Source organism: Phoca vitulina, unplaced genomic scaffold (genome assembly GCF_004348235.1).
Source record: "Phoca vitulina isolate PV1807 unplaced genomic scaffold, GSC_HSeal_1.0 scaffold73, whole genome shotgun sequence".
Classification (NCBI taxonomy): Eukaryota; Metazoa; Chordata; class Mammalia; order Carnivora; family Phocidae; genus Phoca; species Phoca vitulina.
The window spans coordinates 286,007-299,338 of record NW_022589776.1 but is presented as its reverse complement, the minus strand read 5'-3'; the positions used below and the strand labels follow the sequence as shown (position 1 = coordinate 299,338).

Below are 13,332 nucleotides of genomic sequence, written 5' to 3'. Positions count from 1 at the left end.
TCATTTATCTGATTAGGGGTACATATACAAAATATATAAAGAACTTATGCAACTCAACACCCGAAAACCAAATAATCCAATTTAAAAATGGACAGAAGATCTGATTAGACATTTTTCCAAAGAAGACATACAGATAGCCAACAGACATATGAAAAGATGCTCAACATCACTAATCATCAGGGAAATGCAAATCAAAACCACAATGAGATATCACCTCACACCTGTCAGAATGGCTAAAATCAGAAACAGAAGAAATAACAAGTACTGGCAAAGATGAAGAGAAAAAGGAAACCTCATGCACTGCTGGTGGGAATTCAACCTGGTACAGCCACTGAGGAAAACAGTATGGAGGTTCCTCAAAAAATTTAAAATAGAATTACCATATGATCCAGTAATTCCACTAAAGGGTATTTAGCCAACAAAAATGAAAACACAATTTGAAAAGACATATGCCCTTTTATGTTTATTTCAGCATTATTTACAATAGCCAATATATGCAAGAAACCCACCTGTCCATAGATAGATGAATGGATAATGAAGATGTAATATATAATATTGTATATAATTATATTATAGTTGTATGTATACACACACACACACACATACACATTATGGATTATTACTCAGCCATTAAAAAGAATGAAATCTTGCAATTTGCAACAACATGGATGGACCTAGAAAGTTATTACACTAACTGAAATAAGTCAATCAGAGAAAGAAATATACCATATGATTTCACTCATATGTGGAATTTAAGAAACAAAACAAATGAACAAAGATAAAAAGACAAACAATAAAAAACATTCTTAAATAAAAAGAACCAACTGGTGGTTGCCAGAGGGGAGGCTGGTGGGGGCATGAGTGAAACAGATAAAGGGGATTAAGAGTACACTTATTTTGATGAGCACTGAAAAATGTATAGAATTGTTGAATCACCATATTGTATACCTGAAATGAATAGAATACTGTATGCTAATTATACTTGAATTTTTAAAAAAATAAACTAAAAAAATAAATTTAATTTAATTTAAAAATATAACTAAATAAAAATTAAAATGTATTCATGGGAAACCATGTAAGGACTTGCAAGTTAATTTGAGCCTTTGGACATATTCTTGGTGATAGGTACTTAGTTGGTTATATCTGCAATATTGAAAACATACCGATATATAATGCTTTAATTTGACACAAGTCAAAAATTTTAGAGCACCAGTTATCTGCAAGGCACTCTGTAGAAGATATAAACACAAATAAGTACAGTTCTTGTAATCAGAAGCCTCCCATTTACCTAGTACGGGTAGTGAGCTACACAAAACACAAATAACATAGAAAGGATAAACTCCATACGAATAAGTATGTGAAGATGTAACAGAAAGCTAAAAAATAAAGTGCTTCTGTTCCAAATGTAGGATATAATTACCTTGTATCTTCTTATTCTATGTGTGTGTTTGTTGTTAATTGTATAAATTCCTATTACACACAAGTCACTGTGGAAGGCTTTGCCAAAGCACCAACACACAGAAAACCAAATTAGGTTTATTTAGTTTAATTTTCTGAGACCTAATGATTTTTAAAGTATATAATAAGAGGCTTAAATTTTTGTAAAAATAAGAACACAATGAAATTCATTCAAAGAAAAAAATATTATCTTTTAACTCAAATTATTTTTTGCATATTCATTTCTATCCTTGTCAATGTGCACACATAATAAAAGATTCAAATAACAAAAAAGTGTGTCAAGGGGGTATGTGACCATTTTCCAAATAAGCCCTATGCATAGTAATAGGTCCAAATGTTCAGAGAAAAAAGATTATTTTAGTCTGATGTGATCTAAGATTTTCACAGAAAACTTAAAAAGAGGTTAGACATTAACAAAGGAAGACAAGCAACTGCATTCCAAGAGAATGGAGTAGTATTAGCAAAGCCAGGAGGTAAAAAATGAGGCATGTTGTGGAAAGTAAAACTATTATGGCAAAATTATATAATCACAGACTCAGGTTTGTAAAATGACCTTAAGAGCCATCTAGTACAATAACTGTATGTTGAAGCCAATTATGAAGAATTTGGCCACTATATTAGAGACAGCAAAAAGTATTCAAAGTTTCTGAGCCAGCAAATGGCATGATCAAAGCAGTGTTTTAGTAAAATTACCTCCCTGAAATGGGTAGTATTGACTCTGAAGCAGGGAAGACAGGAAACAGTCAGCCTAGATCCCCTCCCTCTGACTGCTGGAGTCCTGCCCAGCCTTCAAAGTCAATCGAGTACCATTTCTGGATTATGCCTTCTTAGAAACCTCCAGTTATCTCTCTTTCCCATGAACTCCCAAAGCTCTGGGCCTGTGCCTGTATTATATAAACAGGACTTTGTTATAGGCTGATCTCAACTCCCCTCCAACTATGTCTGCTCCTTGATGGCTGGTCGTGTGCTACATTAATCTGGGTATCTTTACCTCTCTTACCACCAGCATTACCTAGCACAGTGTTTATAGTAGTTTCTTAAGAAATAGTTATGAAATTATATTTTGATACCAAGCTTATTTTTAACTAGATCATTAATGTTATCTGCAATAGGAAGTTTAAATATTTTGAAGACATGTGCCATGGACAGGTGCCGCAGCAAGAGTATAGTACATTGAGGGATCCAAAAGAGGTCAGTCTGGCCAGAGCACAGGGCTAGGGGATGAGACAGACAGAAATAGTGACAACAGAATAGCTAAAGAGGTAAGCAGAAGATGGATTCTACAGGACCTTAGAAACCATACTAATCAGTTTAGACTTTACTCTGAAAGTAATAGGGAACCCCAGAAGGAATGAGAATGAACATGACAAGAGGCAGGGAGACTACTGTAGTAACCCAGGCAAGAAAAGACTAACTTTAGTAGTAGTAATGATGACAGGAAGAAATAGACAAGCTCAAAAAATATTACAGAGGCAGAATCAAATGGACTTGATAAAGATGGAGGGAAACAAAGAAGGGGAAGAAGGAGTAGAAAATGATGCTCAGGTTTCTGGTTTGAGCAACTGGGAGTTCCCATCCACAGAGAGAGGGAACAATGGGGAGGAGTAAATTCTACAATCACATGATGAGCTTAATTTAGAAATATTTGGTTGTGGCTTCTGTAAGGTATACAAGTAGAGATGCCTAGTATGTAGTGGAATATGGTACACAGTCCAGGAATAAGTTCTGGAATGGAGGTCTAGATTTAGAGTCATCAGATAAAGATGGTAACTGCAATCATTGCAGTGGGAGGTTATTGGTCAGGGATAGTGCAGTTAAGTGAGAAAAGAAGAGGATCTATGAAAGACTCATGATAAAAAACAGTTGTTAAGCAATGATCAGAGGATAAAGAGCTCCAAAATAAAACTGAGAAGGTGCGGCTAGAACAGAAAGAGGAAAACCAGGAGACAGTGGAGGGGTACTGAAGCAAAGGAACAGATCTCAACAAGAAATGGTTATGGTGTAAAATGAAAGACTCAGAATTGTCCATTGGATTAACTGTTCTGTCTCAACCAAAAGCAGTCTCAGTAGAGTAGTGTGGGAGAAACAAGACTGCAGTGGGCTGGACACCTGGGTGGCTCAGTCAGTTCATTGCGACTGCCTTCAGCTCAGATCATGATCCCAAGGTCCTGGGATCGAGTCCCGCATCGGGCTCCCTGCTCAGCAGGGAGTCGGCTTCTCCCCCGGCCCCTCCTCCCTCTCGTTCTCTCAATCTCTCTCTCTCAAATAATAAATAAATAAAATCTTAAAAAAAAAAAAAAAACTGCAGTGGGCTGAAAAGTGAAACACAAATGAGAAAGAAAAAAGTGGAGTCTAAATCTAAGGTTGACTCTAAGTCAACCCATACGGGGCGCAAGTGAATCAAGAAAATGGAGTCCCTCAAAGATGCAGATTCCATGGCAAATGTTAGGGTGTGCCTCTCCCTCCACCACTATGTTTAGTTCGTAGAGATTTGGAATTAAATGAAACTTTAGTAGTAACCATGAGAGAGAAAATACTAGCAAAATGGTAACATACACACTATGGCAGTATAAGAAAAAGGCTCATCCTTTATACTTTGGTGACAGAGCATTTAAAGAGTTGACTGCCAGAATGGCTAACATTAATAAATCAGGAAACGACAGATGTTGGTGAGGATGCGGAGAAAGGGGAACCCTCCTACACTGTTGGTGGGAATACAAGTTGGTGCAGCCACTTTGGAAAATAGTATGGAGATTCCTCAAAAAGTTGAAAATAGAGCTACCCTATGACCCAGCAATTGCACTACTGGGTATTTACCCCAAAGATACAAATGTGATCCAAAGGGGCACGTGCACCCCAATGTTTATAGCAGCAATGTCCACAATAGCCAAACTGTGGAAAGAGCCAAGATGTCCATCAACAGATGAATGAATAAAGAAGATGTGGTATATATATATACAATGGAATATTATGCAGCCATCAAAAAAAAACCACAACGAAATCTTGCCATTTGCAATGACATGGATGGAACTGGAGGGTATTATGCTAAGCGAAATAAGTCAATCAGCGAAAGACAAGTATCATATGATCTCACTGATATGAGGAATTCTTAATCTCAGGAAACAAACTGAGGGTTGCTGGAGTGATGGGGGGTGGGAGGGATGGGGTGGCTGAGTGATAGACACTGGGGAGGGTATGTGCTATGGTGAGTGCTGTGAATTGTGTAAGACTGATGAATCACAGACCTGTACCTCTGAAACAAATAATACATTATATGTTAAAAAAAAAAAAAAAGAAGAAGAAGAAGATAGTAGGAAGAGAAAAATGAAGGGGGGGAAATCGGAGCGGGAGACGAACCATGAAAGACTATGGACTCTGAGAAACAAACTAAGGGTTTTAGAGGGGAGGGGGTGGGGGGGATAGGTTAGCTCTGTGATGGGTATTAAGGAGGGCATGTACTGAATGGAGCACTGGGTGTTATACGCAAACAATGAATCATGGAACCCTATATCAAAAACTAATGATGTAATGTATGGTGACTAACATAACATAATAAAATAAAATAAAATAAAAAAATAAAGAGTTGACTGCACATTCCTAAGCCTTGGGGTTTGCTTAGCAGCAACTAACAAAGTTATCTCCTTTTTCTCTTCTAGTAGCTACCACTGTAGGTTACCACCAAGCAGTCAGTAAAGTATGGCTCACCAATGAAGGACTCAGCAATCAGCTGGACTCACCATACTCTAGAACTATGTTGTCCAATACAGTTTCTGGTAGCCAAATGTGGCTATTTAAATCAAAAATTTAATTAATTAAAATTTAATTTAACTTTCATTTCATTTCATTTCTTTTGTTTTACTAGCCACATTTAAGCTACTCAATAGGTACATGTGGCTAGAAGCTATTGTATTGGACAGCACAGATTATAAAATATTCCCATCCCTTCAGAAAGTTCTATTGGATGGCACTGCTCTGGAGTTAAGGAAGCTCTTTCAGAATGTTCTTTTATATTACCCCAAGAAGATTATGAACACCCGTCGAGAGTCCCAAGAGTGCAGCTTATCACAAGCCAGCTTGGCTCCGTCCAATCAGATTGAAGCCAAAAGGGGAAGAAAACTACATGATGTCAATTCCCCCTGCAAGATCTTTAGTGAAGTCACAGGCTAAATATTATGCAAGAAAACCCTCTAGAACTTGGGGGCCTATCAAAGAAGGATGACTCACCTCCTAAGATCCATTTTAAGGATGAAGATAATATTCAAAATAACAGATTTGAGAATGAAAGAGAAAAGTACAAGTCTGCTTATTTTTAAAATGGTGCTTAAAACATTAGAATTCATAACTTATTTGAATAGGTGATACCAATGATGCCCTTGCAAGTTGTTCAACCTTATATTTCTACCCAATACTAGTCCCAGTAAGCAACCAAGCATTTAATTCCTGAATTGGCATGAGTCAAAAGAATAATCTTGTTATAATACCTAAAATTTGATTCCACAAGAGAGAACATTCTCATGTAAGAATAGGAACTAGAAACACTACTACAATAGAATATAATTGTGTATTAGGAAAAAAAAAAAGGAGAATGCAAAGGGAAAAACCAACATTGCTCTAAAATTTGGTGCCAAGGCTCCAATATACCACCTTTCATAAAATGGCAACAAAGGCATTCCAGAGGATCAGGAAAGAGATACAATGAATATTACAACCAATAGAATTTTCATGGTACTCATATAACAAGAATTGAAATCTGCACACTGTATCATTTCAGCTATGAGAAAACAGGTGTTGAGACTGACCGAGCAGATTGAAAAATGGACCTTGGTCTGCTGCTCGTGGCACAGAGATAATACTATAATGGTCTATATCTGGAGCCTATTTTTCTCTTAAACCACTGGACTGCATAAGTCATAGACAGAAGGCAAATTGTGCCCATGGAACAAATGAAGAAGAGCCCAAGAATGTGAAAGTTCACTTCTCAAGGCATTCAGCTAACAAGCTTGCCTTTCTATTCAAATACAGCAGGATTACAGGGAAAGAGGGGAAGTGAATAAAAGAATAATTGGACTAGCTTTTGTTTTCTTACATAACAAAAACTAGTATTGTGTAAAAAAAATAGAATGTAGGGTTGTTGTTTTTTTCAACAGAGAAGAATGATAAATTAAAATCCTTAAATCATGAGGAAAGTGGACATTTTCTTCTGAAATATTGGACTGTTAGATTCAGAAACTATATTATAGTTGAAAGATCAAGCTTTCAGAAATCAGGAAATTCCAAAGCAAGCCTACAGCAGTGCTTTCTTGGACACATTACACGTGGTACATATTTTATGGTCCATGTTTAACAAATAGCTGGGAAATGAAAAAAAAATTTCCACACATTCAGCATGGCAGAATACGGTCTACAGCAGAAAGGACAAGTTTGAGATGTCCTGAACACTACTTTGAGAATTAATATTCTGTTCATCTAATTTTAGCAATTTGTTTTCTTTTTTTCTTTTAATTTTTAGAACAAAAGTCATCCCAGGTGAAAAAAATATATGTGTGTGTAAAATGCTATGTCTATCACCATCCTATAAATCTGAGAAGTGGTCCCCCTCTTTTGGCAACTCTCTAAAAATTTCATGAAATAAATGCTTCTTTTCCTCAACTCCAGACCTTAATTTTCTATCTTTGGAACTTAAAAATACTTACATAATTGTCTTCAAATATGGCTTGACTTTTCTTCTTTGATGGAAACAGCATTCCTGCCAACTTTAAAATTTATAGCTACAACCATATTTTTTTAATTTTTAAAAGCACAAAAAAATACCACAACCCCTTAAGTGATTTTGAAATGAACATTTCTTCATATTCATAATTGTCCCATGTCACACTGAAATGCACTCCAACTCAGCATACAAATGGAAAGAACATTCACCTCTGAGTCTCATTTAGAGACAATATCAGCAACTAAAAAAATATTCCAGTGGCAATCATACTCAAGTCATCATAAATTTCATAACAAAGTAAAATGGTACATCTAGTAATCAAATTCCTCTGGGTATCTGTGTGTGTGTGTGTGTGTGTGTGTGTGTGGCACTTTCTCACTTTTACAGACTACACCACAGTTTGCAAAAGCACTTTCCCATAACTTCATTAATTTGATCTTCCAACAATCCTGAAAAGTACACAAGACAGGGATTATTTATTATTCCATTTGATAGAGCAGTAAACTGAGATACAGAAAGGCTAAATGACTTGCCAAAACCCAAAGCTCACCAGTGACAAACCCTGAAAAAAAATATCCAGACTGCTCACTCCCAGGCCAGTACTTTAAAAGAAAGTTTAGATGTGCAGTTTTAAATTCGATGAAAAATGTGCATAGTTGCTAAGTTTCTAAAGCAGTTTGAACAACGCTTCTTTTTTCTCCCCCAATATCATAAAGGTTCATAGTCTTACCTCACTGCTGGAAAATGGGGCAGTCACCTGGATTACAGAGAGACTGCATCAAAAAGCTGAGTTTGAAAGTATTTACATTTGCAAAATTATGTGCCTTTGGAAACCGAGTCAATATAATACTGTAGTTGAACAGCTTCTGAGGTAGAAAATATTGAAACTCTGGACTACTTATCTTTAAAAATAAGTAAGTGTATGGGGCGCCTGGGCGGCGCAGCTGGTTGAACCTCCAACACTTGGTTTTGGCTCAGGTCATGATCTGAGGGTCATGAGATTGGGCCCCATGTGAGGCTCCACATTCAGCGGGGAGTATGCTTGAGATTCTCTCTCTCCCTCTCCCCCTAACCCTACCTGCCCCACCCCCCCATGCACTCACGCATTCTCTCTCTCCCTCTCTCTTTCTCTCTCTAAAATAAATAAATCTTTATAAATAAATAAATAGGTAATGGGGGGGATGTTTCAAGAAGACTATAGGGGTGAAATTAAATTGCAGCACTGATTACAAAACTTGTTCAAAAAAATATGAATCCTTTCCAAACTCCTTATGATTCTTTTCTGTTTCTTCCTTAAATCAGGTACCACAACGGGGCAATGCTGCAACATCCTTTTCACTTTTAAGTTATAGTGTCAAGTTCACATCTGCATCAGTTACATTTTTATAAGAACCTAACTAGCATTTGTAACCAATAAAAATCAACATTAAAGGCAGCATTCCTGTTATTTCAAATGACTCAAGGATTTGTTGTTCTTTTAAATTCCTCAAAGAAGCAAGTGAAGTAAATGGAGAATGTGTCAGCTTAACTTTTTACATGTGTTTCTCTCTACTTTTCAATTATTAGGCAAGCTCCTAAAGACAAAAATATTTTTTTTCTTTTTCTTATATATTTTCCCCCATAGCAACTAGTGTAATGCTTGGCACCAACACATGGAGTTCACTGACTATGCTGGAAACTGGGCAGAAATTCTCAAGTCCCCCCCCCCCCCCCCCTTCCAAGCCTAGGGATAGAGAGGCATATTGGAGTCTAGGTGTCTTCCTACTGGTGATTTTGCAGAAGGAAATGAGCAGTGCAGATGGTGAGAGCCACGGAGGCTAAAAGAGAGGGGGGCAGGTCTATGTGAAATGCCTGTGGAGAAAAGACCTATCTAGAAGTTGAAGTAGGTAGTGTGGCGAAAAAGGCAACTGACCAAAGGAACATATTCATCACTGTGTTCTAACAATTTTACACATAGGTCACAGACAGAAAATAGTTTAGAAAAACTAATCTACCACACAATGGATGCAAAATATACATACACCGTTGGTTAAGCCATCATGACAATAGCCAAGTTTAGAATGAGACAATTTTCTGTTGGATAATTGGGCCTTTGCTCCCTAACATATGCCTACGAATTCCTCAGGCCACTGTGTTGTTTAGCTTACATGACCTACATACCTGTTGCTTCTAAGTCAGAGTATAATCAAATAAATTTGTAATACATTTTGTTGTTATATTTTTTTTACTTGTCCCTGTTCTTGAATATGCAGTTCAAGTAATGGTACTTGGCCCCTTTACTTTATATTTTATATAAAATAGACTATGTTTTATATACCCAAAGTTGGAACCATGTACATGCCACAAATATATTTTAGAGTTAGAATCAAAATTCCTTTTTTTTTTTTTTTTAAGCAAAGGAAAATTGGTTCCACTAAAGGTCAGGAAAAAATGGTGAACTCAGGGTCTTGAAAATGTCACATGATGAATAACCAACCCTGAATAACTAAGCATATCTATATGACAGTATCCGTGAATATAGCAATAGAATATTAGAATATAACAGAATACATGTATGACAGAATAGCAATATATAGACAAGCTTATATAAAATATATACACTTTGTAGAAAAGAGAATGTTCATCCGAAAAGATTCCATCTAAGTTTACAAAGGATAGTTTAAAAAAAAAAATAGACCTCTATATTCTTATTTAGGGTTATTAAAATAGCTTGGATCCTGTGAATTGCATTTGATACTTTAAATTTATGTGAGAAAGTGTTCCCAAACATATTTTAAATGTGCATCTGTTACTGCTTATCTAGGAGAGTTCAAGTACAAACTGCAGATCATCATCCAAAAACAATGAATATCTAAGACACATATGACTTCATATGCTGCACAAAGAAAGAGCCAACTACTTTATCGAGAAAACATGGCCTCATGGCCGTGAGGTTCAGACCTCCTACGTGGTCGACTCAGAGTTAATCCTGACACAGAAGTGTAGGGTTGTAGGGTTGTAGCAGAAATTCACAATGTGCATTCTAACCAAACTAGGAGGAGGAATGCATGTGGCAATCAAGTGTTTCACGTACTTTGCAAACCCAATGAAATCTTCGTGGTTGGTGTTGATGTAGGAGACTTGGATATCAATCAAGAGCAGTACCTATAAATCAAAGAGAAACACTTCAGTGAAAACTCATCGCAAATACTCTCAAACACAAATGTCAGTAACTGCCTACGAATTATTTATCTTCCTCTGATTTTTAAAAAGATGCTTCAGTTAAAATGAAAAGCTGCATTAATTTTTCTCATTAGACTCTCATAATTTTTACTCTAAATTCATAGAGTAAAAGTCTACATCAAAAGTCTGAGTCCCACATGAAGACAACAGCATTATAGTTTACAGGCATGTACTCTTTGCCTATTTAACACAGAACCTAGAATTATTCTAGTCTTCTAAAATGTAGGCATAATGTTCAAAAGGACATGCGTGTACCAGTGAGGGGCTGCTCAGAACTTCCTGCTCTTGCAGACACTGTATATTAGCCATGAAATAACAATATTATCTCTTGTTTTTCCTCTTCTCTTCTACCTCTTTAAGTTCCTTCTAGGCAAGCAGAAGAAATGTCTCATCAACCAACTCAAAAAGGGAATATACAAATAAATAGAAAACGTCCTTGAGACCACTGGCTTCATTATCAAAGCAAAACTTCAGTCAGGTCTCTGCTAAAAGATCACCTCCTCAGAGGGATCCTCCTTGCTAATTCTATCTAAACTAGCACTCTCTTCATATCCTATTACTCTGCCTTACTTTCCTTTGTAGCACTACCACTAGCTGACATAGTAAGTTTCTACATATTCCGTATACAGACCCCATCTGCCATATCCACTGCTCTATCCCCAGTGCCTAGAACAACATGCACATTCAATCAAGATTTGTCAAGGAATGAACTGAATGCATGTTCCAGTAAACATGAAACATGAAAATGTTCGAACCACAAGATACTTATAAACTCTAAGTCAGAGATTTGGAAAGTCCCTCTGTAGAAAATATTCTTCAATAGGAGACAAGAGGGCTTAGACAAGAGAGGGTGAAGCAACCAACCAGAAACCGGAAGAGAGTTTTATTCCAGAGATACTCAAAACTGAGTTCCCCTTCCTGTTTCCTTGCTCTCCCAACTGTGTCCCTTGTTTTTCTAGAATGCTGAGACTTGTTAATATAAAAAAATACTTAAGAATCCCTGCCCACAGGGGCGCCTGGGTGGCTCAGTTGGTTAAGCATCTGCCTTTGGCTCAGGTCATGATCCCGGGGTCCTGGGATCGAGCTCTCTGCTCAGAAGGAAGTCTGCTTCTCCCTCTCCTTCTGCCCCACCCCCCATCCCCACTTGTGCTCACTCTCTCTCTCAAATAAATAAAATCTAAAAAAAAAAAAGAATCTCTGCCCACATACCTCCAGAACTCTGTACTTTGACTTTGTTGAATGAACTTTTGATAAACACAGTAGGCTTATTCACGCCGCCTCCTTCCACTGAAGATGACATTTGAGTGCATCAGAGCCCTGATAATAATGGTTCACTGACATGGTCTATATAATGCTTCCCAGAGAGTACTTCCTCAGGAAAGCCTTATCAGATCCTCAACCTGTACCCTCATCCCAGACCAGACTGGATCAAGCTATTACTGTCATATAGACTATATATCATATTATATTTTACATGTACATTGCACCTTATGCTTTTTATTTGTTGTGTATACCACAAATGTAACTAATTATCTGTATATATTTTGTTTGATGTTTTGCTTCCCTGCAAGAGTACAAGTAAGCTCCATGGAAGCAGGAATTATACTTGTCTTGTTCGCCACTTTATGCCCAGAATGTAGCATGATACACATAGTAGGTGCTCAGTAAGTATTTGTGGCTATAAATTTATAACTTCTACAGCCTTGAAAAATACTTTACTTTAAAGGGAGCAATTTATTACCATATTATAATTAGTATATGGCCACTTATTATTGTCTCTCACTACCCAATGCTATGAGCTCTAAGGTTTTGCTTTCATGGCTAATCTCGGCTGGTCATCTGGCCAAATCTTGCTGTGAGTCCCAAGGGGACCTGCCAAAAAGAATAAATGGATCACCCCAAATCCATCCCCACTACCAATCATAAAGCCAAGGTACAGGCACTATTAGGTCAGTAACATCGTACTTGTATAAAAAAGTTTCATGTCATCAGATACAGTTTCATTTCTTCTCTTAATGAACAAAACTAAAGAGTTAGGAGGAATTGTCATTATTAGATTATCTGTGGTATTGCCTCTATTCTCCCTACAATGAAGCCAGATTCTGTTAAATGTCATACTCCCAAATCTGTTTCACCAAGGGTTTGTATCAATAAACCATAATGTTTAAGCACAAATAAATTGTTGCCACCATAAAGAGCAAAATATCTACATAATTCTCAACACTGCCTAAGGTTGTCATGAATATCTTGGCCGTTCATGCACATTAACTTGGACTGCACTATAGGAAAAAAGTAGAAAAAAAATAAAAACTATGGCTGCTCTCATTCATATTCCTGGAAACTGGGAGTCTGTGTTCATCCTAGGAAAAGAGCCAGGTCGCATGTGGAGGATGAAAAGGAAAATAGTACATTTTTTTCTCATTTTTTCACTTTCTCAGAGTTTCTCACTGCCTTTTTACCCACAGTTACTGAATATTTAAAGAAAAGTAAAGCTACCCCTGCTAGCAGTAATCGCCCACAAAGTCAGCCACTTTCACATACAATGACGCGTATGGAAGCACCTGGATTAAGAGCAGGCATACATAGATGTTTGAAAAAACTGTTTAAGAAAGAAGTTCACAGATTTATGGTTTCCCATATTTTTTAATTTTGAAGACTTTCACCCCCACACATAGCTTCCAGTAGAGGCTGGTAATAATTTCTTAAAAATCTTTTAAAACTGAAAATAACTGCAAGAACACCTCAAAGCATTTCTGGTACAGAGGCTGGAGGAAATGGGTCACTCTCTGACCAGCTACTTCAGAAGCATCATATGACCCAAAGCAGCACAGAGTTCAGAACTCATATGTGAGATCTATACAAACTGATATATTCAAATACCAAGAACATGCATGATTTTACTATGCTACACAGGTCCATATTACAGGTGTCAAGCACCAGCT

At 37.0% G+C, this 13,332-nt stretch overlaps 1 protein-coding gene across 8 annotated transcripts in view; it reads right to left on the bottom strand.

Annotated features, from left to right (window-relative positions):
- Nucleotides 1-13,332, bottom strand: part of DNM3 (dynamin 3) — a 543,403-nt gene that overhangs the window by 310,945 nt on the left and 219,126 nt on the right. For all 8 annotated transcript variants that reach the window (XM_032393370.1, XM_032393365.1, XM_032393366.1 and 5 more), the window contains exon 12: nt 10,242-10,312. In XM_032393370.1, coding sequence (XP_032249261.1) covers nt 10,242-10,312 — 71 coding nt within the window. The remainder of the gene's footprint in view (nt 1-10,241; nt 10,313-13,332) is intronic.